Source organism: Silene latifolia, chromosome 6 (genome assembly GCF_048544455.1).
Source record: "Silene latifolia isolate original U9 population chromosome 6, ASM4854445v1, whole genome shotgun sequence".
Classification (NCBI taxonomy): domain Eukaryota; kingdom Viridiplantae; phylum Streptophyta; class Magnoliopsida; order Caryophyllales; family Caryophyllaceae; genus Silene; species Silene latifolia.
The window spans coordinates 121,174,003-121,197,129 of NC_133531.1; the positions used below are offsets into that span (position 1 = coordinate 121,174,003).

At 35.9% G+C, this 23,127-nt stretch overlaps 1 protein-coding gene across 1 annotated transcript; it reads left to right on the forward strand.

The window, feature by feature from the left end:
* Window positions 1-5,684: 5,684 nt before the first annotated feature.
* LOC141587179 (regulator of nonsense transcripts 1 homolog) lies at window positions 5,685-22,405 on the forward strand. Its single transcript, XM_074408620.1, has 29 exons — window positions 5,685-6,400; window positions 8,359-8,610; window positions 8,720-8,890; window positions 9,184-9,234; window positions 9,393-9,485; window positions 9,612-9,707; window positions 9,880-9,930; window positions 10,018-10,136; window positions 10,556-10,664; window positions 10,928-11,050; window positions 11,131-11,202; window positions 11,569-11,640; window positions 12,003-12,069; window positions 12,803-12,945; window positions 13,018-13,089; window positions 13,437-13,565; window positions 14,619-14,774; window positions 15,482-15,595; window positions 15,719-15,817; window positions 15,906-15,983; window positions 16,770-16,904; window positions 17,433-17,507; window positions 17,638-17,752; window positions 19,119-19,480; window positions 19,591-19,641; window positions 19,736-19,807; window positions 20,989-21,120; window positions 21,194-21,313; window positions 21,618-22,405. The coding sequence occupies exons 1-29, from the start codon at window positions 5,882-5,884 to the stop codon at window positions 21,768-21,770; spliced, it is 3,801 nt and encodes a 1,266-aa protein (XP_074264721.1). The 5' UTR covers window positions 5,685-5,881; the 3' UTR covers window positions 21,771-22,405.
* The last annotated feature ends 722 nt before the right edge of the window (window positions 22,406-23,127 follow it).

The following is a 23,127-nucleotide window of genomic DNA, read 5'->3' on the forward strand; positions in this document are numbered from 1 at the left end:
ACCGCGGATCCGCCTTATCCAACCCTCAACCCTTTCCCTTATTCCTCATTGTAAGGTGAGGTTGCATTTTGTAAGGCTGTCAAAGTTAATGTTGATTAGCTCATGCATGTGTAGGGTTGTTTAATGTACATATATTTTTCTTTCATGCGTGTGCAATGTTACGTCATGTACTGATAAGGAATTTTGTTTTCATGAATGTGCAAGAGTGAACTAAATTTCTTACTCAAATTGCTTGGGTCAACAGAATTAGTTGTCGCACTTTCGATTTTCTTTGGAAAATAATCTTTGACGGACCGTCCTCCTTTTAGTAGAACTTTTTTCTTCGATGCAACACTCTTTCGCCCCATATCTATCAATCATTTGAGGGATATTGTAAATACTGATTGAAAGACAAACCGTTGTACAAATCACATGTTTATAATGAAGGTAGATTGCGCAAAGATTTCACGATTAATTATGTTGCAAAACAATGGTGAAAAGCATAATACTACTTGATGAATACAGATGAAAACTAAGTAAAATTGGGAAATGAAAGAACATAAGCTGTGAAAGTCAAACCAAAAATATAAAATATATATATATATATATATATATATATATATATATATATATATATATATATATATATATATATATATATATGTATATGTCAAACCAATATTCATAACAACTTCTACAATCCAAAATGCCAAAACTAATTACATAATTATTAGTAAAGCCTGACAAAAAGGAACATTTAAACCTTAACGTTCAATACCCTAAGTGGCCTAAGTACAAATACGGTTCGTTGGCGTAAAGTTGTACAAACTTATGATAGACCTACGTCAAATCAACGACTTCAACATAAGACAACCTTCGACGAGCTAGTAAAGGTGTTGCTATTGATTTCGCTTCTTCATGTAACAAAGGTGGCATATCCCGTAACATCTCATTAACTTGCTTAATTTGACTGTCATTAAGTGGATTGAGATGTGTGTTCTGAAAAACATTTCTTCGTTGGTGAACATGCATGATGAATTTTCACGCCATATTACCCGTCATAAAACACTTGCATCTTTTGGAAATTAGTCTACCACGACTACGCATTATCCTCACGCCATTAATGTCATTAAATCGCAAAGTTTGCAGGTAAGCTATCAGCACACCAGGTGAATACGGGAAGAAAAGAAAGAGTTTAGCCCACAGTAAGCAGACATTGGCCATGCTTGCCCTATCAGAGCATTTATCAAGGTGATTGAAGATTTGTAACACAAGATTTGGATCAGTTAAGACATCATTTCTTGACTGATTGCGACGATCAGTGAACTCCACTTTGGTAACTTGACCAAGGTAAGGCAGAAACTCAGTTTTCTCTTTGACATAATGTTAGATAAAAAGTTCTTGTTCTACTTCCTCGCGATTGACTACCCAACCTTTGCACCAATTTTCCATTTTTTAATATTTCTGTATGCAGAATTGAAAAGAAGGAATACTTGTAAATGGAGAAAATATGTAAAAATTTACTTGACTCAGTGGAATAGTTACTAACGTTAGTAGCTTTACTTAGTATGCATTGTTTGAGCTTGAGATTTAAACAATTTCAAAGAGAAAATCAAGAACAAACATCTACAACATGGGGAATCGGGGTTTGATTATTGCGTAATTAGGTTAATTAGCGAAAATGTGAACAACAAGACTACAAATCTAAGAATCTGCCATATAAGGACAATGAATTAGCGTAATTAGCAAAAATTTTGGAAGTTCAGTCCCTAATTTCATGATTTCAACTAAGAATCTGCCAACCCTCATTTCCAAGTTTCCCCAATCGAATTCACCAAAACCCTAATTTAATAAACATAATTCATTATTCCGACTGTAACACATTAATGAAGGTGTAAATTCAACTAATATGGTCGACAAATGTAAAAATTACAAACATAGAAACACTGAAACCCTAATTTCGGGTATGGTTTATCAATTGAATTATTAGTCTCTAGTCGTTGTCATTTCCAAGTTTCCCCAATCGAAATCACCAAAACCCTAATTTAACAAACATAATTCATTATTCCGACTGTAACACATTAATGAAGGCGTAAATTCAACTAATATGGTCGACAAATGTAAAAATTACAAACACAGAAACACTGAAACCCTAATTTCGCAAAATCAGTTCCTAATTTCATGATTTCAACTAATGTACCTAATTTGACAAACATAATTCATAATTCCGACTATAAAATATTAATGAAGGCTTAAGTTCAACTAATTTAGGCGACATAAAAATTGCAAAGACAAAACGTAAACCCTAATTTCGCTAAAAATTAATCATGAATATCGGAAGTTTACCTCGTTGAATTACCAAGACTGTTCTTTGGAAAAAGCGTCGAAGATTTTGATGGACGAGGAAGTTGATCGGAAGATTTGTGATGCTCGAAAATGGAGGAAGGATCTAGAACGATGTTTTCGAAGAGAGAGAAAGGGAGATGAGTGAAAAGGGGAAGTTGTAAAATGAAAATGATGGACGGGTTTGGGTGATGGCCGCGTTAATTACAAAGTTTGGTTCAATTATAAGTGGTTCTCATGGTTCTCATTATCTTGTTGGTTCTCATAGGATCCCAAATCTATATATATATATATATATATATATATATATATATATATATATATATATATATATGTATATATATATATATATATATATATATATATATCATATTATTGAGATAATGATATAAACTCCTAAGAGCTCTCCAAGACAATGCTTAAGAGACTCAGAAGGTTTTGGGTTGGTATTTAGGTTCTAAGGATGCCTTCTATTTATAGTCATATGATCACCCACCTTATGCTAAATTTTCGATGTGGGACAATTCTATTATTCATACATAATATATTCACCACACCAACATATTTTTCAATGTGGGACAAATAACATACTTAGAAATACACCATCTTTTTCGCACATAATTCGACATCTAACCCGAGTTAATAATAATGAGCAAATACTATACTCCCTCGATTCAAGACCAAATACAACATTCTTTTTTTTACACTATTCATGAACGAATAGAATCTTTACGATTCCTTGCAATATGTAAGACAAAATATGTTCATTTGAGATCTTATTTGATTCACTTATAAAGTAGAATGAGAATATCAAACTTTAAATTTTTTATAATGTAAACTTAAAGATATTTACGTTGTAATTTGTGTCTTGGCAAGTGCGTAAATGAAAATGTTGTATTTGGTCTGGAATGGATGGAGTACTATTTTTTAATATTCGTACGTTTTTTTATAATACTTTTTTGGCATATGAGATGTATAAGCTTTTATATAAAGATTATAAACATCACTTGAGTATAATACATAATATAGAAAAAATATGTATATATCATACTGTGAAGATAATGATATAAACTCTTAAAAGCTCTCCAAAACAATACTTAAGAGACTCAAAATGTTTTTGGTTGGTATATAGGTTCCAATGACGACTCATATTTATAATCATAGGATCACCCACCTTATGTTAATCTTTCGATGTGGGACAATTATATAATTTATACGTATTATAATCACCACACTAACATTGTTTTTCATGTGGGACATATAACATATTAAAAGAAGTACACCATCTTTAATACTCGTATATGTGCAAATCATATGAAATCTATACTCTAATTAAAGCATTTTTTTTACCACGAATCTAATTATATTATCTTCATAATTTTTGTAACGACATTTTTTTGCCAAATGAAATGTAAAGTTTTTATATAAAAATTAGAAACTTCTCATGAATATAAAATAGGAAATATAGATATTATAATAATTAAAAGATTCTCCACTTTATTTTTTATGTGGAAAATATTATTTATGAAATTTTCCTAAATTAATTTTTGATGATGTGGACGCTCTAGAATCGCTCGAAAAAACTCTCTTTTATATATATACTAGATTTAATGCCCGTGCGATGCACGGGCCTATTTGTAATGCTCTGTCCTGTATAATTTAGTATCTAAAAAGTGTTTTCATGATCGTAACATGGTAGGAATCCATTATATCGATATCTCTTACTCCCCGTCCAGTGAATAGTTTACACTTAATTTATTTCTCTCTCATAAAACAAAGTAACTGTATACTATTTACTAGATAGAGGAAGTAATAAATTGACCTTTTTTTATAAATTAAAAAAATTGATGTTGAAAAGCTCAATATAATATACGAAAAAATATTGAGCTTATAGTCATATCGGAAGAATAAACTTCTTCAAATGCAGATTAGATTTCATTTTTCTTTTATCATTTTGGGCAACTTATACCCCAAGTCATATACTATTACACTTTATACCTACTTCATGACATGCATGCAAAGCGTCAAACTTGCCCTTACACATCTAGTTTTAGGCAGATTTTACAATCGATCAATAGTTTACACTTTCCTGTTTAAGGTGTGTCAGTCAATAGTTTACACTTTCATAGAAGTTCTTTGACTTCATGTTCTCGAGTCTTACTCAACAACATATCGTATTTATTTATGCAAGTCTAGAAAATTACAAAATATTATACTCCCTCCAAGTTCCTATTATCTCCCCCTTTCAATAAAATATTCCTCACATATATTAGAGAAAAGGAAAGATAAAAAAAAAAAATGGAGGGAGTATATAACTTGTTTTGTTCTAAGATAAAGACTTGATGGCTACACTTTTTACAATTTCCTTTATTATATCCAAGAAGGATGAAAGGCGCTCAAAGATTTCTAAGACATATCTACTTAAGTAGAGGAGTAAATTTTATCTTGTCTTTAAAATTTATTACTCGAATTATATAAATTTGAGTATAAAAATAGTATAAGTAAAGAAAGAAAAGTATAGAAATTACATTAAATACTTAATTCTAATGTAAAATCTTGATTTTAATGTAAAATGCTATGTAATTTGTTGAGATATACTCGTAGGTAAGTAGATATATACTCCGTATTTTTTTGGTGCTAGGTAGATAGATAAGTTATGAAAATAAGAATTAATACATCGTTTTATATATAGACATTGGCTAAAAGACTACAAAACTTATAGCAACCTTTTCACAACTCACCAAGTCATATTGATTGACTGAAATCACCAGTTTCCAAATCTACGATTCTTTGTGTATGTTCAAGTAGAATCACTAATTCTTTGTCAACTGTGCATATAGTACCTATAAAACAAAATCAAGTGGTAGAATATTAGAAACCAAAAAAAATTAAGAAGAAAGAACAACAATTATGCATATAGAAAATTCAAACAAACAATATAAAAAGGAACACAAAAGATTTAACATATATGCATATGAAAAGAATGAAAGCCAAGCTTTATATAAGAAAATATTCGCATTGGTGACAACGTATAAGAGTCCTTGCCAATATCATAGTTTTATCAAACACAAATTAAATTTTATCTTCTTATAGAAATAGTTTATCTATTTGTACTTTATTCATGGAATTCTATTTTTGTGTATCATAGTCAAACTAATTATGTTATTTTCCTTATCTTATTTTTGGGTAGTTCGTAAAACTTGGACTCTCTGTAATCGCTCGAAAAAAACTTCCTTTATTAATATAGATAGATAGATAGACAGACTAGATACTAGATTATAAATCTAAAATTTATAAGTATTAGAATAAAAATTAAAAAATCTATATATACCGCGCATTTACGCGGGATCTAAACTAATTAGTCATTACACAAATTTACTACACGCGCGCTTCACTTTTCTCTTTGTTCTCCTTGATGACGTTTTTTTAAAGGTCCTTGATGACGTTTTTAATTAACTTCCGCACCTTCATCCTCTCCTCCATATTTTTCCCCCAATTACTCTAACCCTAACTTAATTCCCCTCTTCAAACCCTAATCCCCCTTAAAATTCAAATCACCATGGATTCACAATCAAGCAATCTATTCGAAACGGCGTCGCAGCCCGACACAGGTGCCGACGCCTACACTTTCCTTGAATTCAACACTCAAGTCGGTGTTCCCGACGACGCCGAAGATTTCTCATCATATCCTCAGTTCAACGAGCTTTCTCAGCCGTCGATCCATGCCGTTACTCCAACGGCATCATCTCCTCCCCCTGCCAACGCCGATGCGTCTACGCCCGCGGCTTCATCGTCATCTGCCGTGTCCAGCGGCGGACGCTCGAAGGCGCGTGGTGGCGCGGCGGTTGTTGAATCGCTTGCAGCCGGGATGAGCGGGTTGAATTTTGATGATACGGTCGGGGATGAGATTGATGGTTTCGTGGACGAGTTCGGGAAAGGGGATTTTAAGGAGCATGCGTGTCGGTATTGCGGTGTTGCTAATCCGGCTTGTGTTGTTCGGTGTAATGTACCGTCTTGTCGAAAGTGGTTCTGTAATTCTCGCGGGAATACTTCTGGCTCTCACATTGTCAATCATTTGGTTAGTTTTTTTTTTTTTTTTTTTTTTTTTCATAGCGTTGCTCTTTGGTGTTGTTTGTGTTTTGAGCTAGTTTTATACATTGTGATTTATATGCCTGTGTTATTTGTACTGAATTTCGGTGTGTGGTGGATAGTATAGGAGTTAGTTACAGGTGAAAATAGATAGTTTTTGCCTGAAGGTGTTGTTAATTTGGACGCTTGGCGTATAAGGGGTGTAATTTGTGCTTCCCTGCTTCAAAATGGAGAGTTGGAGATGCTAGTGACTGCACGGCATGAAGCAAAATGGAAGAATGAATGTGATTTCTTCTATCTGAATACGGAGAATCTTTGTAATGAGTTTGGCATAAGCATTTGAATGATGAAAGAACCAATGACGGCTTCCATAGATTATACACTTCTTTCTATATGTTGAAGAAGAGTAATATTGTTTCTTCGAAGCATGCAATGTCATGAATTGCGAGGTCCAGGGTTCGACTCTCTTCATGGGCAGTATGCGGTTATTGCACGGGGACCTTCGGGGTCTGTTAAAAGAGAGTGTCGCTTACCGTGTTGTCGCGTATCTCTCTGGGTTTGGTCTCTCAAAGGTGTATCGCCCTAGGCTGCTAATGAGAGATGTTCCTCGTTACCAAAAAAAAAATATTGTTTCCTCGAAATTTGAGAGTGGAGTTCGACCATGTATTGATATAATATTTTCAAGAAGTAATGGGTGTAATTTTTGACGCTGATAATAGGTGATTTTTTGTATAGAATTGCAGCGATAGTTTAAAAAAAAACACGTCTTGAATGTGCTTACGGCCAGGGTATGTGAGGTACTTGCCGAAACACTAGGTGCGCCTTATAGACAAGCCACAAGGCGTAGCATGCAAAGTGCACTACTCCCTCCAAAATTTGGAATTGCAACATTTGTTTTTGGCACAATGTTAGGTTTGTGAGAGGGAAGTGAGTCTTACTCAATAAAGTAGTGTCATTTTGCCCACAGAAAAATGATCAAAGTAGAAATGTGGCAATTTCATGAATATGTCATATAAGGAAAATGTTGCAATTCCAAATAACTGGAGGGAGTACTATGCAATCTCGATATTACTTTCCTTATCGTTTGTTTATTATCTCCTTCTCTTTGTCACATTATCACTGAAGTCTACTTCTATCTATGTTAACCCTCTTTAAGATCCAAATAAAGGAAATATTGTATGGAACTTTATCAAAAAAATACAACTTTGTTTGTTAAAGTTGTACGCCTTTATCTATAACCATCAGCCTTGCACCTTGCGGTTTGTCGCCTCTTGCTTTGCGCTTTGTCGCCTTAGTACACCTAGCACCTTTAACTAATTATTTTGAGCCACTGGTGACGCTTGAAGTAAAGAGGAGGAAGTATTATCCGAGAATCTTTTTAATAATTTTGGCATAATCTTTTTAATAATCCCAAATCATTTTGGGATTAAGGCTCTGATGTTGTTGTTGTTGTTGTTGTTGTTGGCATAATCATGTGAATTATAATGGAAAGAACCAGATATGGCTTCGACGGTTCAATGCAGAGAAATGCACGATCCTCCGAATCATAATGAAAATCTTGGAGCTGCATGTCAAACATAAAGTGGATTTTTACTGGAAACTTTGTGTTTGTTAGTTGTTCTTAATGAGACTGCGAAATGTTGAGCTATTGTGGGGTTTATGGTTGTGGACATTCTACTTTGTAGTCTTTCCATTTGTCATTGATAGATGCTTTGCGATGGGTTGAATATTTGGAACTTTGATTGTCTACTACAGTATGACAATTGTTCTCATGTTCAAGGAAATTTCTGGTCGTGTGTATGACATTGTTTGTTGGTTGTTTCATGAACTGCTTTGTCAATGCAGTTAATTTTCTCTTGATGAAGCAGATTTATAGTATCTCTTCATGTCTTTTGATTGTTTGCAAATCCCTTCTGAAAAGACTAATTTTTCGTTGTTATTTCACAGGTTCGAGCAAAGCATAAGGAAGTTTGTTTACACAAAGATAGTCCTTTAGGAGAAACAATTCTTGAATGTTACAACTGTGGGTGTCGTAATGTTTTCCTACTTGGATTTATTTCTGCTAAGACAGAAAGTGTAGTTGTTCTTCTTTGCCGGGAGCCTTGCTTGAGTGCTAATGCACTCAAGGACATGAATTGGGATTTGAGTCAATGGTGTCCTCTTATTGATGATCGCTGCTTTCTTCCGTGGCTTGTCAAGGTATAATTTAAGCTCGTCAGCTGTCATGATATCAATGTGATTTTCTTTTTAAATATTTATGGTACTTACATGTACATGTCCTTATCTATGTGCTGGTTCCTTGCTACAGGTCCCATCTGAACAGGAGCAACTGAGGGCCAGACAAATTAGTGCACAACTGATAAATAAGATAGAAGAACTGTGGAAAACAAATCCAGATGCATCTTTTGAGGATCTTGAGAAGCCCGGTGTTGATAATGAACCACAGCCTGTTGCCATAAAATACGATGATGCTTATCAGGTTCCTGTTTTTATATGCATTTACTGCCTTGTAATCTGACAATTACCTTTTTGTAATTTAAAGATATCTTGTCAGTTTGCGAATTGGTCATAATGTATGTAGAACACTGTTTGACATTACAGTTTTTTATGATATTCTGCATAAATTGTGAAAGTTAGAAACAACCTTTTTTTCTGAACGAGTATAGTTTTCGAAAAGTAGTGATGTGGAGGATGTGGAGGGATTTTTAGATTGGCATCTAGACTTTTATGTTCTATCTGCAAGCCTTTTATTTATTTTTATGTGTTTTGCAGTATCAAAATGTCTTTGCTCCACTTATCAAACTTGAAGCTGACTATGACAAGGTTAGTGATGTGCCATCTGCTGCTTATTTTTATGTCTTTGTTCCATACTTATCCAACTTCTATTGTATCATTTTCTACCACCACCTGCGTGCCTGATCTCTCCCCTGCTAATAGTTTACCTTGCTTCTGATGGATTTTATGCTCTTAATGGGTTGCAGATGATGAAAGAATCTCAAACTAAGAATAATCTAACAGTTCGGTGGGATATTGGACTGAACAAGAAGCGTGTTGCGTATTTTGTTTTCCCCAAGGTTTCCGATACTTTTATTTACCTTTGTTTCCTACATATAGTTCCTTAATGCTGGATGTTCATTTTTTGTTAGTTTAGTTAGTTTGTGGGTGTTAATATTATAATATACAATTCTGCAATTTTATAGGAGGATAATGAATTGCGTCTCGTTCCTGGTGATGAGTTGCGGCTATGTTATTCAGGAGATGCTGCTCATCCTGCTTGGCAGTCAGTTGGGCATGTGGTACTTGAGCTTACTGAAATACTGCATTTTTTTTGTAGCTGTTTTTTTTTCTTAATTAATAATCATTTTATGTTGGCTCATTATCGACTTGGACTCAGTTCTTCGGTGTTTAGTCTAAATAAAGGTTAGTTGATCATGTGAGTATTCTTATGTGATCGTTTTATCCCTACAGATAAAGTTAACAGCACAGGAGGAGGTTGCACTGGAGTTACGAGCAAGTCAGGTGTTTACGACTGATGATTCCCTGTTCTTTGGTTCCAGTTTTATAATTGGTGTAATTGTTTGCCTAAAGTTCGAATTTGGTTTATAGGGAGTTCCAGTAGATATAAATCATGGTTTCAGTGTTGATTTTGTCTGGAAGAGTACAAGCTTTGATCGCATGCAGAGTGCAATGAAAACTTTTGCAGTGGATGAGACTAGTGTTAGTGGGTAGGTTGCCTTATTCCAGTTCCTGTTTTTCATTTAGCAGATCTGTTCGAGCTATTGGTTTTTTTATTGTGGTGCTTTTAGGATGTCAGTAATTAATGTATGGAGGTGGGTTTAACCGAACAGGGACACCGAGCTTGTTGTGTAGATCGTACTTGCAAACCTTTGACACAACTCTGTCACGTTATATAGCAGATCATGTCATTGCACCTGCATTTGGCTGGTCAATATTGTGGCAGTTTTTTTTTTTTTTTTTTTTTTTTTTTTTTATTTATTTATTATTATTATTACATGGGAGTCTTTGGTTGTTATGATGGAAAATTATCATCTGGATTTGGATTTGCAACCAAATATGGGGGCTGTTTTTTAGGTTGTCTTTTTTCTCTCGTTTCTCAGAATTTGATCATGTAATTTTAATACAGATATATTTACCACCATTTGTTGGGCCATGAAGTTGAGATGCAGCTGGTACGAAATACTTTGCCACGTAGATTCGGTGCTCCAGGCCTTCCAGAACTTAATGCTTCACAGGTATACTTTATGCTCTTTTATGTTAGTTGATGAACTGTAGCTTCCCCCCTTTCTTTTTGGGCTTGCTATACATTACCTTTGATATATTGTTTTTTGTTTTCCTGAGCTTTTTACATAGTTAAAAGATTCTTGTACCTGTTTCTTAGAGGACATGTTTTATTTACTTATTAAGAATGAAATTATGGAAATCAAACTCCTTTCATGCTATTTATTTTGTTGTTGTTTCTTGTTTAATTCTGATGTTTCATGTAACTTAAATGTAGGTTTTTGCAGTAAAGAGCGTCCTCCAAAAGCCCATAAGTTTGATTCAAGGTCCCCCTGGCACAGGCAAAACTGTTACTTCTGCTGCAATCGTTTATCACATGGCTAAACAAGGACAAGGGCAGGTATATTTTAGGGCACAATGCCTGTCCTTCATGGTGGTGATGTATTATTTACACTCATGTGAATTGTGGTGCTTTTTAAGGTTTTGGTCTGTGCGCCAAGTAATGTGGCTGTAGATCAACTGGCTGAAAAGATAAGTGCCACTGGCTTAAAGGTAATTCATCTTGCAGTCCTATTTCAAAGTTTAAATAGCCAAACAGGAGCTCTTAAATAAAAGTTTTGATGTTTTGATTTGTTCTGTTTGCCATGCTATCCACATTACGGAAAATACTTCTCAAAAGTATTTGCCGATAATTGGTTTGCTTTTATTTGCAAGCTTGACATGCATCTAGGTGCAATATTTGTTTGATCGAAGTATTTGCTGCGACGTCAAATGTCCATGAATCTATTCTATTTCATAGGCATTTATGACAGTTTCAAGTATCTTGCTCTACAAAGCACATAATTACATGTCGTGCATATAATAAGATTTGCTTATTGAGCATATAATAAGATTCATTTGCTTTATTATTCTGATTAGGTAGTGAGGCTCTGTGCTAAGTCAAGGGAGGCTGTTAGTTCCCCTGTTGAGCATCTGACACTTCATTATCAGGTTTGTCCACTCATGTATCTATAAAGCTTAATCTCACTCTCTTTTTGTATGTGGGTTTATCTCCTTGGCAAAGTGTTAAATCCCGGTTTTATTTAAGGTCGTATTATTGGCTGTTGCAACCTCGCTAAATGCAGTCAATATTGCTTCATTACGCGGTAAAATTCGGACATGTGGATCTTCCAAACCATTACAAAATGGTCGCTTTTTGGGCCGCGGTCTTGATTTAATATGATGCTCCTAGGTGCTGTTTTGTACACGGGCCTTACCCCCCTTAGCGTCTCTTAATCGATATCCTTTAGTAAAATAAAGTGTGATTCTGTTTCCTTATTCATCTGCGTTTTAAATTTATGGTTTATCTGTAGGTCCGGCACCTTGACACTTCTGAGAAGAGTGAACTGCACAAGCTACAACAACTGAAGGATGAACAAGGTGACTTTTTGCTCACTTCTGTAGAAACAAAGTTCCTTTCGATATATGAATAGAGTGTCCATGTGTTTGCACCTTTACCTGTTGGCTCCACTGAAGTTTATAGTCTATAATTTCCCCTTTTGTACATGGGCGTTACCTCTCAGATCTGAGGCTCAAGTGTTGGGTGTTTCTGGTGTACTACTGAAGCCGTAGTGCAGAGGTTCAAGAATGTCATGTTTTTGGTTGTAATAGGAGTGGAGATTATGCTGTTAACCTTGAACAAAATACTGCCTCCATCAGAAATTTTGTAGTCACTGTTCGACTTTGGTGGTCTACCGATGTCCTAAACTCCTAATCATTATTTTTCCAAACATACTTGAGAGATATGATGTTTAATACACCCTCCTTTTCTTTGACTTTTTCCACCTTTTCTTTTTGGTCCATTCCTCCATTTATTTGATTTATTTGATTTCGTCCACTTTCTATTTTTGGTAATGTGCCACTTTTGAAATTTGAAGTGGAAGAAACCAAAGAAATAAAGGGAGTATATATAAACAACTTTTTTCAGATTACTATTTTGCAAAAGCTGTACTCATCATAGATTATGAAAAAAATCTCAGTCAAAGTTGACATTGTTTCACCACCAAAGTCAAATGGGGACAATATAAACGGGATGTAGAGAGTAGTTCTTAGTTTTCTTGTCCTTTCTTCTTATAGCGTTGTGGAACTGAAGGTGCATCTTAATTTTTTTCAGGAGAATTATCAAGTAGTGATGAGAAAAAGTACAAAGCTTTGAAGCGAGCAACAGAGCGGGAGATAGCTCAGAGTGCTGATGTCATATGTTGTACTTGCGTCGGAGCTGGTGATCCCCGCCTTGCTAACTTTAGGTTCCGGCAGGTATGAGTGTATTCACCGTGAGTTTCATCTTAAGAATGTTTGCCCAACATATTAATTTGGTGCTGATATTAGGTACTAATTGATGAGTCCACTCAAGCTACAGAACCTGAGTGTCTTATTCCACTGGTGCTTGGAGTTAAGCAGGTGAGGCCGTAATTCAGCATTTTAAAAATAAAATAAAGAACAGTGGTCACATGTCTAATGTTTTCTTTTGTACTGATTCACCATATTTCCATTTTTGGATGTCCCACTATATCTACTACCCTTCTATTTTGGGTAAACTGGTGATGAATAATCCTTTAAAGACACCGATGGATGTGGGTTTGATTTGTCTTCTCAAATTTCTCTCTTCCAAAACCTGCACAAAAAGCAAATTTCGTAAACCCACTGGCATGTTGGGGATTTCTCAGCTAATCTTGCATAACTGCAACTGCACAATACATTTTTTGTTATTGTTTGTTCAGGATTTGAATACTAGTTATTTTTTCCAGGCTGTTCTTGTGGGTGACCACTGTCAACTTGGTCCTGTAATAATGTGCAAGAAGGCTGCTCGAGCTGGATTGGCGCAATCTCTCTTTGAACGTCTCGTCTTACTTGGCGTGAAACCTATTAGATTGCAGGTGTGACTGACGGGCTGAGAGCTGCTCTATATTGATGCTTTTTTATAATATAATATAATATCTGCCTTATTATTTAGTGTTGCAGTTTACTACTTTGTACTTCAATATAATTGAGCTGATAGTGAGTGTAGCCTGGAATAACAATACTTCATTACTGGTGATTTGGTGTTAATAATGGTGTAAGTTGCGGGTATGGATGTTGTAGAAGTCAGGGTCATTTCAAATGGAAAGTTATCCCGCGTTCTGATTTTTTTTTCGCTGTTGAATATCTGCCATAAAAAAACGATGACATGGATAGAGACATGTCTCACAAACTCAAAGCAAAGCTAGTTGAAGTGGAAGAGTCGAAGACTATCAATGGTGCGATCTAGGTTGAAAGGAAATTCTATCACACAACAAATAAACCTGCAATGTGTGTTAGGAGCTTGAAACAATGTCATGTTTATGAGATGGAACATGTAGAGATGCTCTTACATTGCATTGATGGTCTTAAAAGAAAGGATTATAAAGTATGAGTTGCATTTAATAAGGATAAGAAGATACGAGGGAGATTTGCCTAAATTTGATCTGACCATATGAGAAGTAGAGCAAGTGATAGAGCTGTTAGGAGGTTGTGAGGGGTAGGGTGATTGAGAGTGGTTTGTGTCTGCTCAGGTTTGATGAAAATATGGTATTGGATATGTGGAGCAGCGGAGGCAGATAACCTATGTTAATAATTTGGCTGGACTTTATATTGTGTTATTTTCCATTTGTTTGTTTTGAAAATTCTCTCTTTTGCCTCTCCTATTTGTTATCTTTCTAGGGTTCTCTTATGTTATCTTGTTTTACCGCTTCATGTTGATGTTCTATCATACTTCTGTGACGGTTCATGTTAGCTCACCCCAATCCTTTCGGGACTTAGGTTTTGTTGCGTTCTTTGTTGGTGGTGGCGAGATAAGTATGATCATGATTTTGTTACTATTTGTGCGTATTGATGCATACATATGCCTGGGTTCAAAGCTCCTAGTATTTTTAACTGGAAGCAGAATGTGAATTGCTCTGATTGATCTTCAGGTTCAATATCGTATGCATCCAGCACTATCAGAATTTCCTTCCAACAACTTTTATGAAGGGACACTTCAGAATGGCGTCACAATTAATGAGAGGCAAACAACAGGCATTGATTTCCCATGGCCCGTTCCAAACCGCCCCATGTTCTTTTATGTCCAGGTATATAATTTGTATATGTGAAATTTTGCTTTGATGATTGAAGTTGAAGCAGACATGACGAAGAGCATATTATTTACTGTGTTATGTGTACTTGGATAATATTATAGAAATGTAAAAACGACATAATGGACCTGGCCATGTTTATAGCAGTATAGGATGGTCTGAGATGTGGCAAATGACATTGTATTGAACTTGGAACTTCACCCTTACATTCTGGAATGTCTAGTATCTCCCAAAAATCTACAATCACAGCTTTTGATCTCAGTTCTCACACTTTGGTTTCTTGTATACTCAAACACACTGGTGTTTCCGGTTTCCCCAAGATGGGATCATTAATGTTTCATCTTTTATCTCAGCAATTTAATATGACATAAAATGATATTGCTCATACCGCGGAAGTTTTTGCCAGTCCCTCCATCCCACCTTATTTGCTACGTTGTACAATTTTGCTGTCTTTGAGTTCATGTTTTGTCCGTTAGTTATTTAACTATAGTTTATCAGAACTTATAGAATATTGAAAAGTATACTATGTGCACTCTAAAGAAACTAATATACATTGTATTGTTGCACATGTCTGTCACATTATACTAAAGGTTAGAATACTTTACCCAAAAGTCAATTACTGGGTTACATAAAGAATTGAGGACATGAGGTGCTATACATATTTATGTGCTCTGTGTATCAACTTTATGGGGAGTGTTTTGCAGATGGGGCAAGAGGAGATTAGCGCTAGCGGAACTTCCTATCTTAATCGTACGGAGGCTGCAAATGTTGAGAAAATAGTGACTACCTTCTTAAGAAGTGGAGTAGTTCCTAGTCAGGTAAATTTTAGTTTCTTGTCGATCCATTAGGGTATTTTTCCACCTTACCCTACATCCCAATGATGGTGACCTTTTCTTTGGAGCCAGATATTCTAACAACTTGTGTTATTGGATATGCTATAGATTGGGGTAATAACACCGTACGAGGGCCAGCGGGCATATATCGTGAACTATATGTCAAGGAATGGTGCTCTTAGACAGCAACTTTACAAGGAAATTGAGGTAATATATGATACAGTTTTATCTTCCTTTGTTTCTATAAGAGAGATTTATTTTTATTTTTATCTTTGATCTTTGATCTTATGTATAGGTGGCAAGTGTTGATTCATTCCAAGGAAGAGAAAAGGATTACATTATTTTATCCTGTGTCAGGAGTAATGAACATCAGGTTGGTCAGTTGTTTTTGGGTTGCTGACATATTTTTTCAAAAACTTCTGTATAGCTGCTGTGTAGAGTTTTCCGTGCAATACTTTTTAGCCACTGTAACGTGATTCGTTAATGTTGATATGTTACCCATGCAATACTTCTGGAAAGTTGATATGTTTTTTCTATAAGATAAGAAATTTTTGTAGTCTCCTGCTTATTAGGTGTACATCACTAGCTGAACATCATTTTCTTGCAAATTTTTAGAATGAATTGGTGTTCCATTGGAACTCTTGTAGTCTTATACTACCTCCAATCCATTCCAAATTACCCATTTTCCATTTTTTGTAAATCCATTCCAAACTACCTCTCACATGCAATATTTTATTATGTCTCTCTCCTTCGTATTTATTCCACTACAAACTCTTACAATATTTTATAATTTTTCTTAATCTTTATGCAAAAGGTGGATGGGTAGTTTGAATTTTGAAATGGATTGGAGGGAGTAGCTTTTATCAAATTCACTGGATGAACTCTATGATTTAGCAAGTAGTTCTGTACTTCTGTGGGGTGGACGTCTATAGAAACTTTACTAGATTCATTTCTGCTAAAATTTGAAATGGATGAGTCTAAGGTGGTACATACAGGAAGCAAAGTCGCTACTAAAGAACTGGATTGCGTCTCATCAGCTCAAGTTCACTTTAAGCGGGGACATCCGTCTCTTGTCCTTTGAACCTTGCCTTTTTATTGTTGGAGCGGTAGTGTTAGCTATTGCAGTATTTCCTGATTTCTTGTTATAATATTTGTTTAGGGCATCGGATTTCTCAATGATCCTCGTCGGCTCAATGTGGCTTTGACAAGAGCTCGTTATGGGATTGTCATCTTAGGGAATCCCAAAGTTTTGAGCAAGCAACCACTCTGGAATGGTTTACTCACACACTACAAGGTATGTGTCTACCCTTTACTTTTTGTGCTTGGCGTTCTTTTATAATCTTAAAAGGGATACCCTTTGAGGTAAACAGATATTGACATACAATGAGTAGTTGAAGCTTGAAACCCTCTCCTCTTTTTCCAGTTTTGTTGTAATCACATACTCCCTTCAATTCAATCCAAACTAATTCGAAAGTCAATGTCGCAAAATTTGGACACTGATTTTTGTACAAATCTTATGAAAATAAAATAAAATCTGACACTAACATATTTAGATTTGTAATACAAATATCTTTAGCAAAATTATATTATTAACAAAAGAAAATAATATGTAAATGGATAAAAATGAGGTCAAAGTGTTGCCTTGGAGACCGTAAAAAGTCATATGGGTAGTTTGGATTGGAGTTAGTAATATATATTCTGTTGTCGGATGCCTTGGTGTGATCTTGTTATAAATAAGGTTGTATTTTTCGTTTTTCTTCTTTTTTAAATGAGCTTTTTATATATTTACTAATATTTTACTTTCTGCACGGATGTTGTGAAGGATCACGAGTGCCTGGTGGAAGGACCTCTCAGTAACTTGAAGCAAAGTATGGTTCAATTTCAAAAACCAAAGAAGGTACAGCGATGACAAGTTTTGTTTTTCTTAAGGGGTGGTGTAGAGGAGGAAATTATTTTTTTATGAACTATATTGTGGAGTCTTTTCATGTCATTATGTTTCTAACAGTTGAAGCTCTATCATGACTCAGATCTACAACGATCGTCGACTATTCTATGGTGCAGCCGCTGGTATACCCAATAATGATTTTGCACCAATTTCAGCAAGCGGTGCAAATGCTGATAGAAGAAGTGGTCGTGCTCGAGGTATCATCAATCTGTTATTATGCACCTTTCTTGTAGACAACTTCCACTCTAGTTTCTATGTTTGATTGTTACAATTGTCATTCTTACATCTCAAAATATTCACTTGTCTCTTTAGTATCTCCCAAAATATATACATACAACAACCAAGCCTTTGTCCCAACATGGTTTGGGGTCGGGGTCGGCTAACATGCATCATCTTCCAGATCCGATATATACATTTCATTTAGGCTTGAATCTACCAATGCATTCAAGAGTAAAAAAAAAAAAAAACAAGTGCATTGTAAAAAATAAAGCAAATTAAAGCTGCAAAATAGGTTTGTAAAATAATACGGTAGGATTTAAAAATTGGTTCTTTAAGTAAAATGGTAAACAGGTAAGTAATGATCTGAAACACAAACTATATCTTCAACATTAATTCTTTCTCTCAACAATGCCCTCTTCATTGTCATACTCTCACTAATCCCAAAAACATTCATATCGCTTTCAATCACCCTTATCCTTTTCTGTTTTGGTCTATCCGTTCCCCTAGCAATATTATCCTTCTCCATCTCTCACCGGTGCCTTCGGTAATATTCGCCGCATATGGCAAAACGACCTTAAACGATTTCCCCACATCTTATCTTCAATTGACGCAACACCTACTTTTCCTGGACCACCTTGTTCCTCAACCTATTGTTTCTCAAAATATATACATATTGTGAAATTTAATTCATATGAAAGTATTTTTTTTTTTTTACAAATTGATATTAATTCTGTAATTTTGTAAAAAGCAGGGATTTATCTTTTGTATAAAAAAGACAAAAGGTTTATTTAACTATTTACTCTCGCCAATTCTTTGATATCTTCCACCTTCGAAATGACACGTTACTTAAAATAATAAAAATGTAAAAGTAGAGAGGAGAAACAATAGGTGGGGCACTTGTTTGAGAGAGAAGTGAAAGACCTATTTAGAGAAAGTAGAAATCAATGAAATGGACCTAAAAGGAAAAGTAGAAGAAAAGGAGCTAGTATTTTTTTTAAATATTTTTAGTTAATTAATTAATTATTATCTACTTGGTGTTCCCATGATTTTACTTGTCATTAACAGTGTCAAATATTTGTAGATAGTATTACTATAATGCAGAACAATATTTTTTCCTGAAATAAATGAAAGTTTTGCATTTTTGTGACTTCCTCATTCTTGATGGTATATGTACTACTATATTTTATTTTATTTTTTCAGTTTTTTCCCTTAATTCTCATGATTTTACTTGTCATTGACAGTTTCAAATATTGATTTATGGTAAACGACCAAATCATTTTGGGAATAAGGCTCTCTTTATTAGTTGTCGTTGTTGTTGACTCAGCTTTGACATCCTTCCATTAGGGTATATGCCACAAGGACCACCCAATGGTAGTCACAAGCCAGGAGTACATCCCACTGGATTTCCAATGCCTCTAGTTCCCCTTCATCCTTATCATGGAGCACCACCGGCTCAACCATATGCTATTCCTGCTCGAGCTGTGCATGGTCCTGTTGGAGCTGTTCCTCAAGTACCCCAGCCTGGTGGCCGTGGCTTTGGTGCTGGCCGAGGTAGTGCTGCTCCTATTGGCAGTCACCTTCCTCACCAGCAGGGCTCACAACAGCCTATTGGAAATGTTGGGCCTAGCTTCAACTTTCCCCCAGAAAGTCCTAATAGCCAACAGTCCGTTGGTGGTCCATTGTCACAACCCGGCTTTGTTTCTAATGTTAGTATTTCTTTCAGGCACTTGATTAGTTTTTTTTCCTCTGTTGTGTCCTTAAGTTTTCCTTCAAGTCATTGTTGGCTCGTTACTGACATATAACTTGCTGTTGTTAGGGGCCTAACCAATCTTTCCGTGATGGATTCTCTCTAGGGGGATTGTCACAGGTATACTGTCCCTCCTTTCATTTTAAGAAGTCCATTTCTTGGTCTCCGTAGCCATGTAATTCTGATGTACTAATATATATGTCCAATACGCCAGGACTTCTTGGGGGATGATTTTAAGAGTCAAGGATCCCATGTTTCTTACAATATTGCCGAGTTCTCAACACAGGTATATTTTTTTACATTGTGCTCTGAGTATGTATGCATGGTAGTAAATTGTTGTATTGGTTGCAATTGTGGTTGTACGACAAATCATATTGTTGTACCCTGTCTGACAGGATGGTGTGGAAATGACCGGGTTTATCGTGCCCTTTTTTTTTTTAAATATATCTGTGATCAGTGGTATTGCTCCTGCATTTGCTGTCTCTATAATAGTCTTTCCTAGGGTTGGCTATATCATTAAAATAGTGGCTACCTGTTGTCGACTTGTATCAGCCAAAGATCAATTGTGAGTGTCAAATATTGGCTGCCTGTTGTCTTCCTGTATTGGCCAAATATCATTGTGATTGTCACACATCTGCTATTTGTGAAAGGTTCTTCACGGGTTGGAAAACACTGTTAAGCTGAAAACCTGTATCTACCACAAGTGATCAGCTGATCCTCGCATATTGGCCTTCATGTAATATCATGGCTGCATGCTGTTACTGGTTTTGACATGTGCATGGTCCCTTTATCGTATTATTTGAACCGGCAGTAATTTTTCTAGGTTGCCTTGCTGTTATATTAATAAAAAATGGTATATTCATATTTCAGGATTTAGAATCATATGGACTTGGTTGTCTTTTTTATGGTTTGTCTTCTTTATATGATGTGTGTTTCCTTTGCTAAGATGACATTGTGATGCCTGTTATGTATGTGACTCATTTTACTGTTCGTATTGCTACAATGGTGTATTTCGAGGAGTCATAAGCCTTGTGTGGTCCGTATTTTTTTTTGGAAACTCAGCTTTCCTCTGTATTGTCCCGAGTTTCAGAAGGCCCAAGGTGAACCACAGCGATGAGGGATTGTAGTGCGAAGGCCCACAGTTTTCGCAGACAAATTTGTATTTTCAATATATATAAGATATCGTGCATCAGTACTTTTCTTTAGAAATTAAAAAGTCATAACATGTAAGATAGGGGTAATGGGCAAAGGGAAGGGTAAATAAAAGAATTACTAAATAGAGTATATGGAATGTAAATATAAGTGCATGTCACTTTCTGCACCTTTATACATAGGATGCCCCAGTGCGTTTTGGCTTGTGCTTCATTCAGCCTTGAGCTTATGCGTGCCTCATCCGTGTTTTTTTAAACTAAGGCATTTTCATCTTTTTGTAGTTTTAGGTGTGTCAATCTGTTGTATATGTGACAGGCTTCACAAAGTGGATATTCAGTTGATTATGCCACCCAAGGAGCGCAATCTGGATTTCCTGCTAGCTACTTGAACCAAAACTCTCAGGCTGGATTTTCTCGTTTTGGTGGCGGGAATGATTTTATGTCTCAGGTACGTCAAGGCTCTTCCCACCTCCTCATATGTTGTCTCCTGGTTTGCGTGTTCTTATCTTTGCTCTCTTCAGGACTATATGGCTCATGGATCGCAGGGACTTTTTACCCAAGTTGGCTTCCCTGATCCGTCTCAAGAAGACACTTCTCAGGGCCATTTTGGTGCTGGGAATGCTAGTCACCTTCAATCACAGGTGATCAGTTATTCTTTAAGATAGCTGCAACTGTTCATCGAGAACACCGTCTGTGGCCCATGGAACACTGTAGTTTATCTTTTGGGAGAGGGCCTCATGCGTTTGGAGTGAGACAAATCTTTCTACCCATTATCAAACCCCATTTTAGTAATTTTTCATCTGAAAAATCTCACCTAAATAATTGTGGGAGACTCTCTTTTAAGTACGTGTCAAATCTGAGTCAGGCGTGGTTTTATAACCAAGTCTGAGTGCTGTTAGCTTTGACAAATGTGATGTTTTCATAGAAGATTGCTTTTTAATGCAGGCCTTGATGAACCCTCTGTATCCTCACTCCTTTCCACACTACAACACACAGCCATCAAACTTGCATAATGAGCCGCCTCAACCGCAGGCTCAGGCCCAGCCTAACCAGCATGGTCAAAGCTTTCAGAACCACAAGGGCCAATACAGTGGTTGAGAGTGTATGAGAGTTTGCCACAAATGGGATTAATCTTCGATATCTGTAACTTGGTTTGTGCCATCCAATGTGCTGCCATATAAATCAAATGGAAAATTAATATTCCCGCGGGGAGATCGTCATTATTTATCGCCACTACCACAAATGTTCAGTTAGTCCAAGAATGGTGGCTTAAAAAGGCATGTCTAATACGGCAAAAAGACAGCACAAACTAAGGCTGAGAAGAAGGAAGATCCACATTATCGGTACCTACTCTCTTGTCTAGAAAGGCTAAAGAAAAGGAAATCATTTTTTTTGTTGGAGAGATTATTGCATGACCAGGCTTGTGCGTGAGGGTTCAATCTTACCGGAGAACAACATTTCAATGGGCATACGGAATAAGGCCCGTTGTTGATAAAGAGATAAATAGCTGAGTACAGAAACTTGTACAGCAATGCAGGAAAAAAAGGCTACCTGATTGCCGAATCCTTTCAGCTCTATCTGGCATGTAATTAGACTCCATTATAACAGTTATATATAACAGTGATGATGCCGAATATGTGTCTTGCGTGTAATGTTTCTTAACGCTCATGTGATAGTGAAATTAAATAGTCGTGTTAATCATGTCGTAATAATCCATTGTGTTTAGGTTTTCCTAATCTTCATTTCCACAAGCTGTGACTGTTCCTGCTTTCTTTCTTTTCTCGTGATTTCGAATGTACTACAATACCGTTCCTGCTTTCTTTTCTTTTGCTATTTCTAATGTACCACAATACCAGAAAAACGTAAGCAACAAGTTCCTAACCTGTGTTTGTACATGTCAATCTGCTGCACTATGTTGCTTCGCTTCTATGGAGGGTCAGACACGAGTGCGTACACAAGTGTCAGACTTGGTTATACACTGGTACGGGAGTTCATTTGAAGCGTCACATATGCTGTGGGTGTCCTCACATTTTGGGATTTTTCGAAGTTTTTAAGTACACAAATTAATACCTGGACGTTTGAAATGTAGATTGATATAATTGGGTTTTATTACATTTTGGGTTTGTCTACTAGTTTCTATCTCGAATCTCATGTCTAATGAGTCAATTCAAATAGGATTGATACTCTTACAAGTAACAAATTACAAGGGCCAAGTCATGTCGCTGTAATAGGATGAACATTTTACAAGAGGGCAAAGTCATGTGTCCTCCAAATTTGTACTTTAAATGATTTGTCTCAAGTACATACTAATCAATTTACCCGAGTTCAAGTTGATCTAGTGTTACTCGCGTTGGTATGGGTTCCACCTCTACATAGTCCCACGGTAAGCTAACCCGCCATTTCCAAGAGGAATTAATAACATAAGGAGTTTTCAGCAACTCCCTCAATATAAACC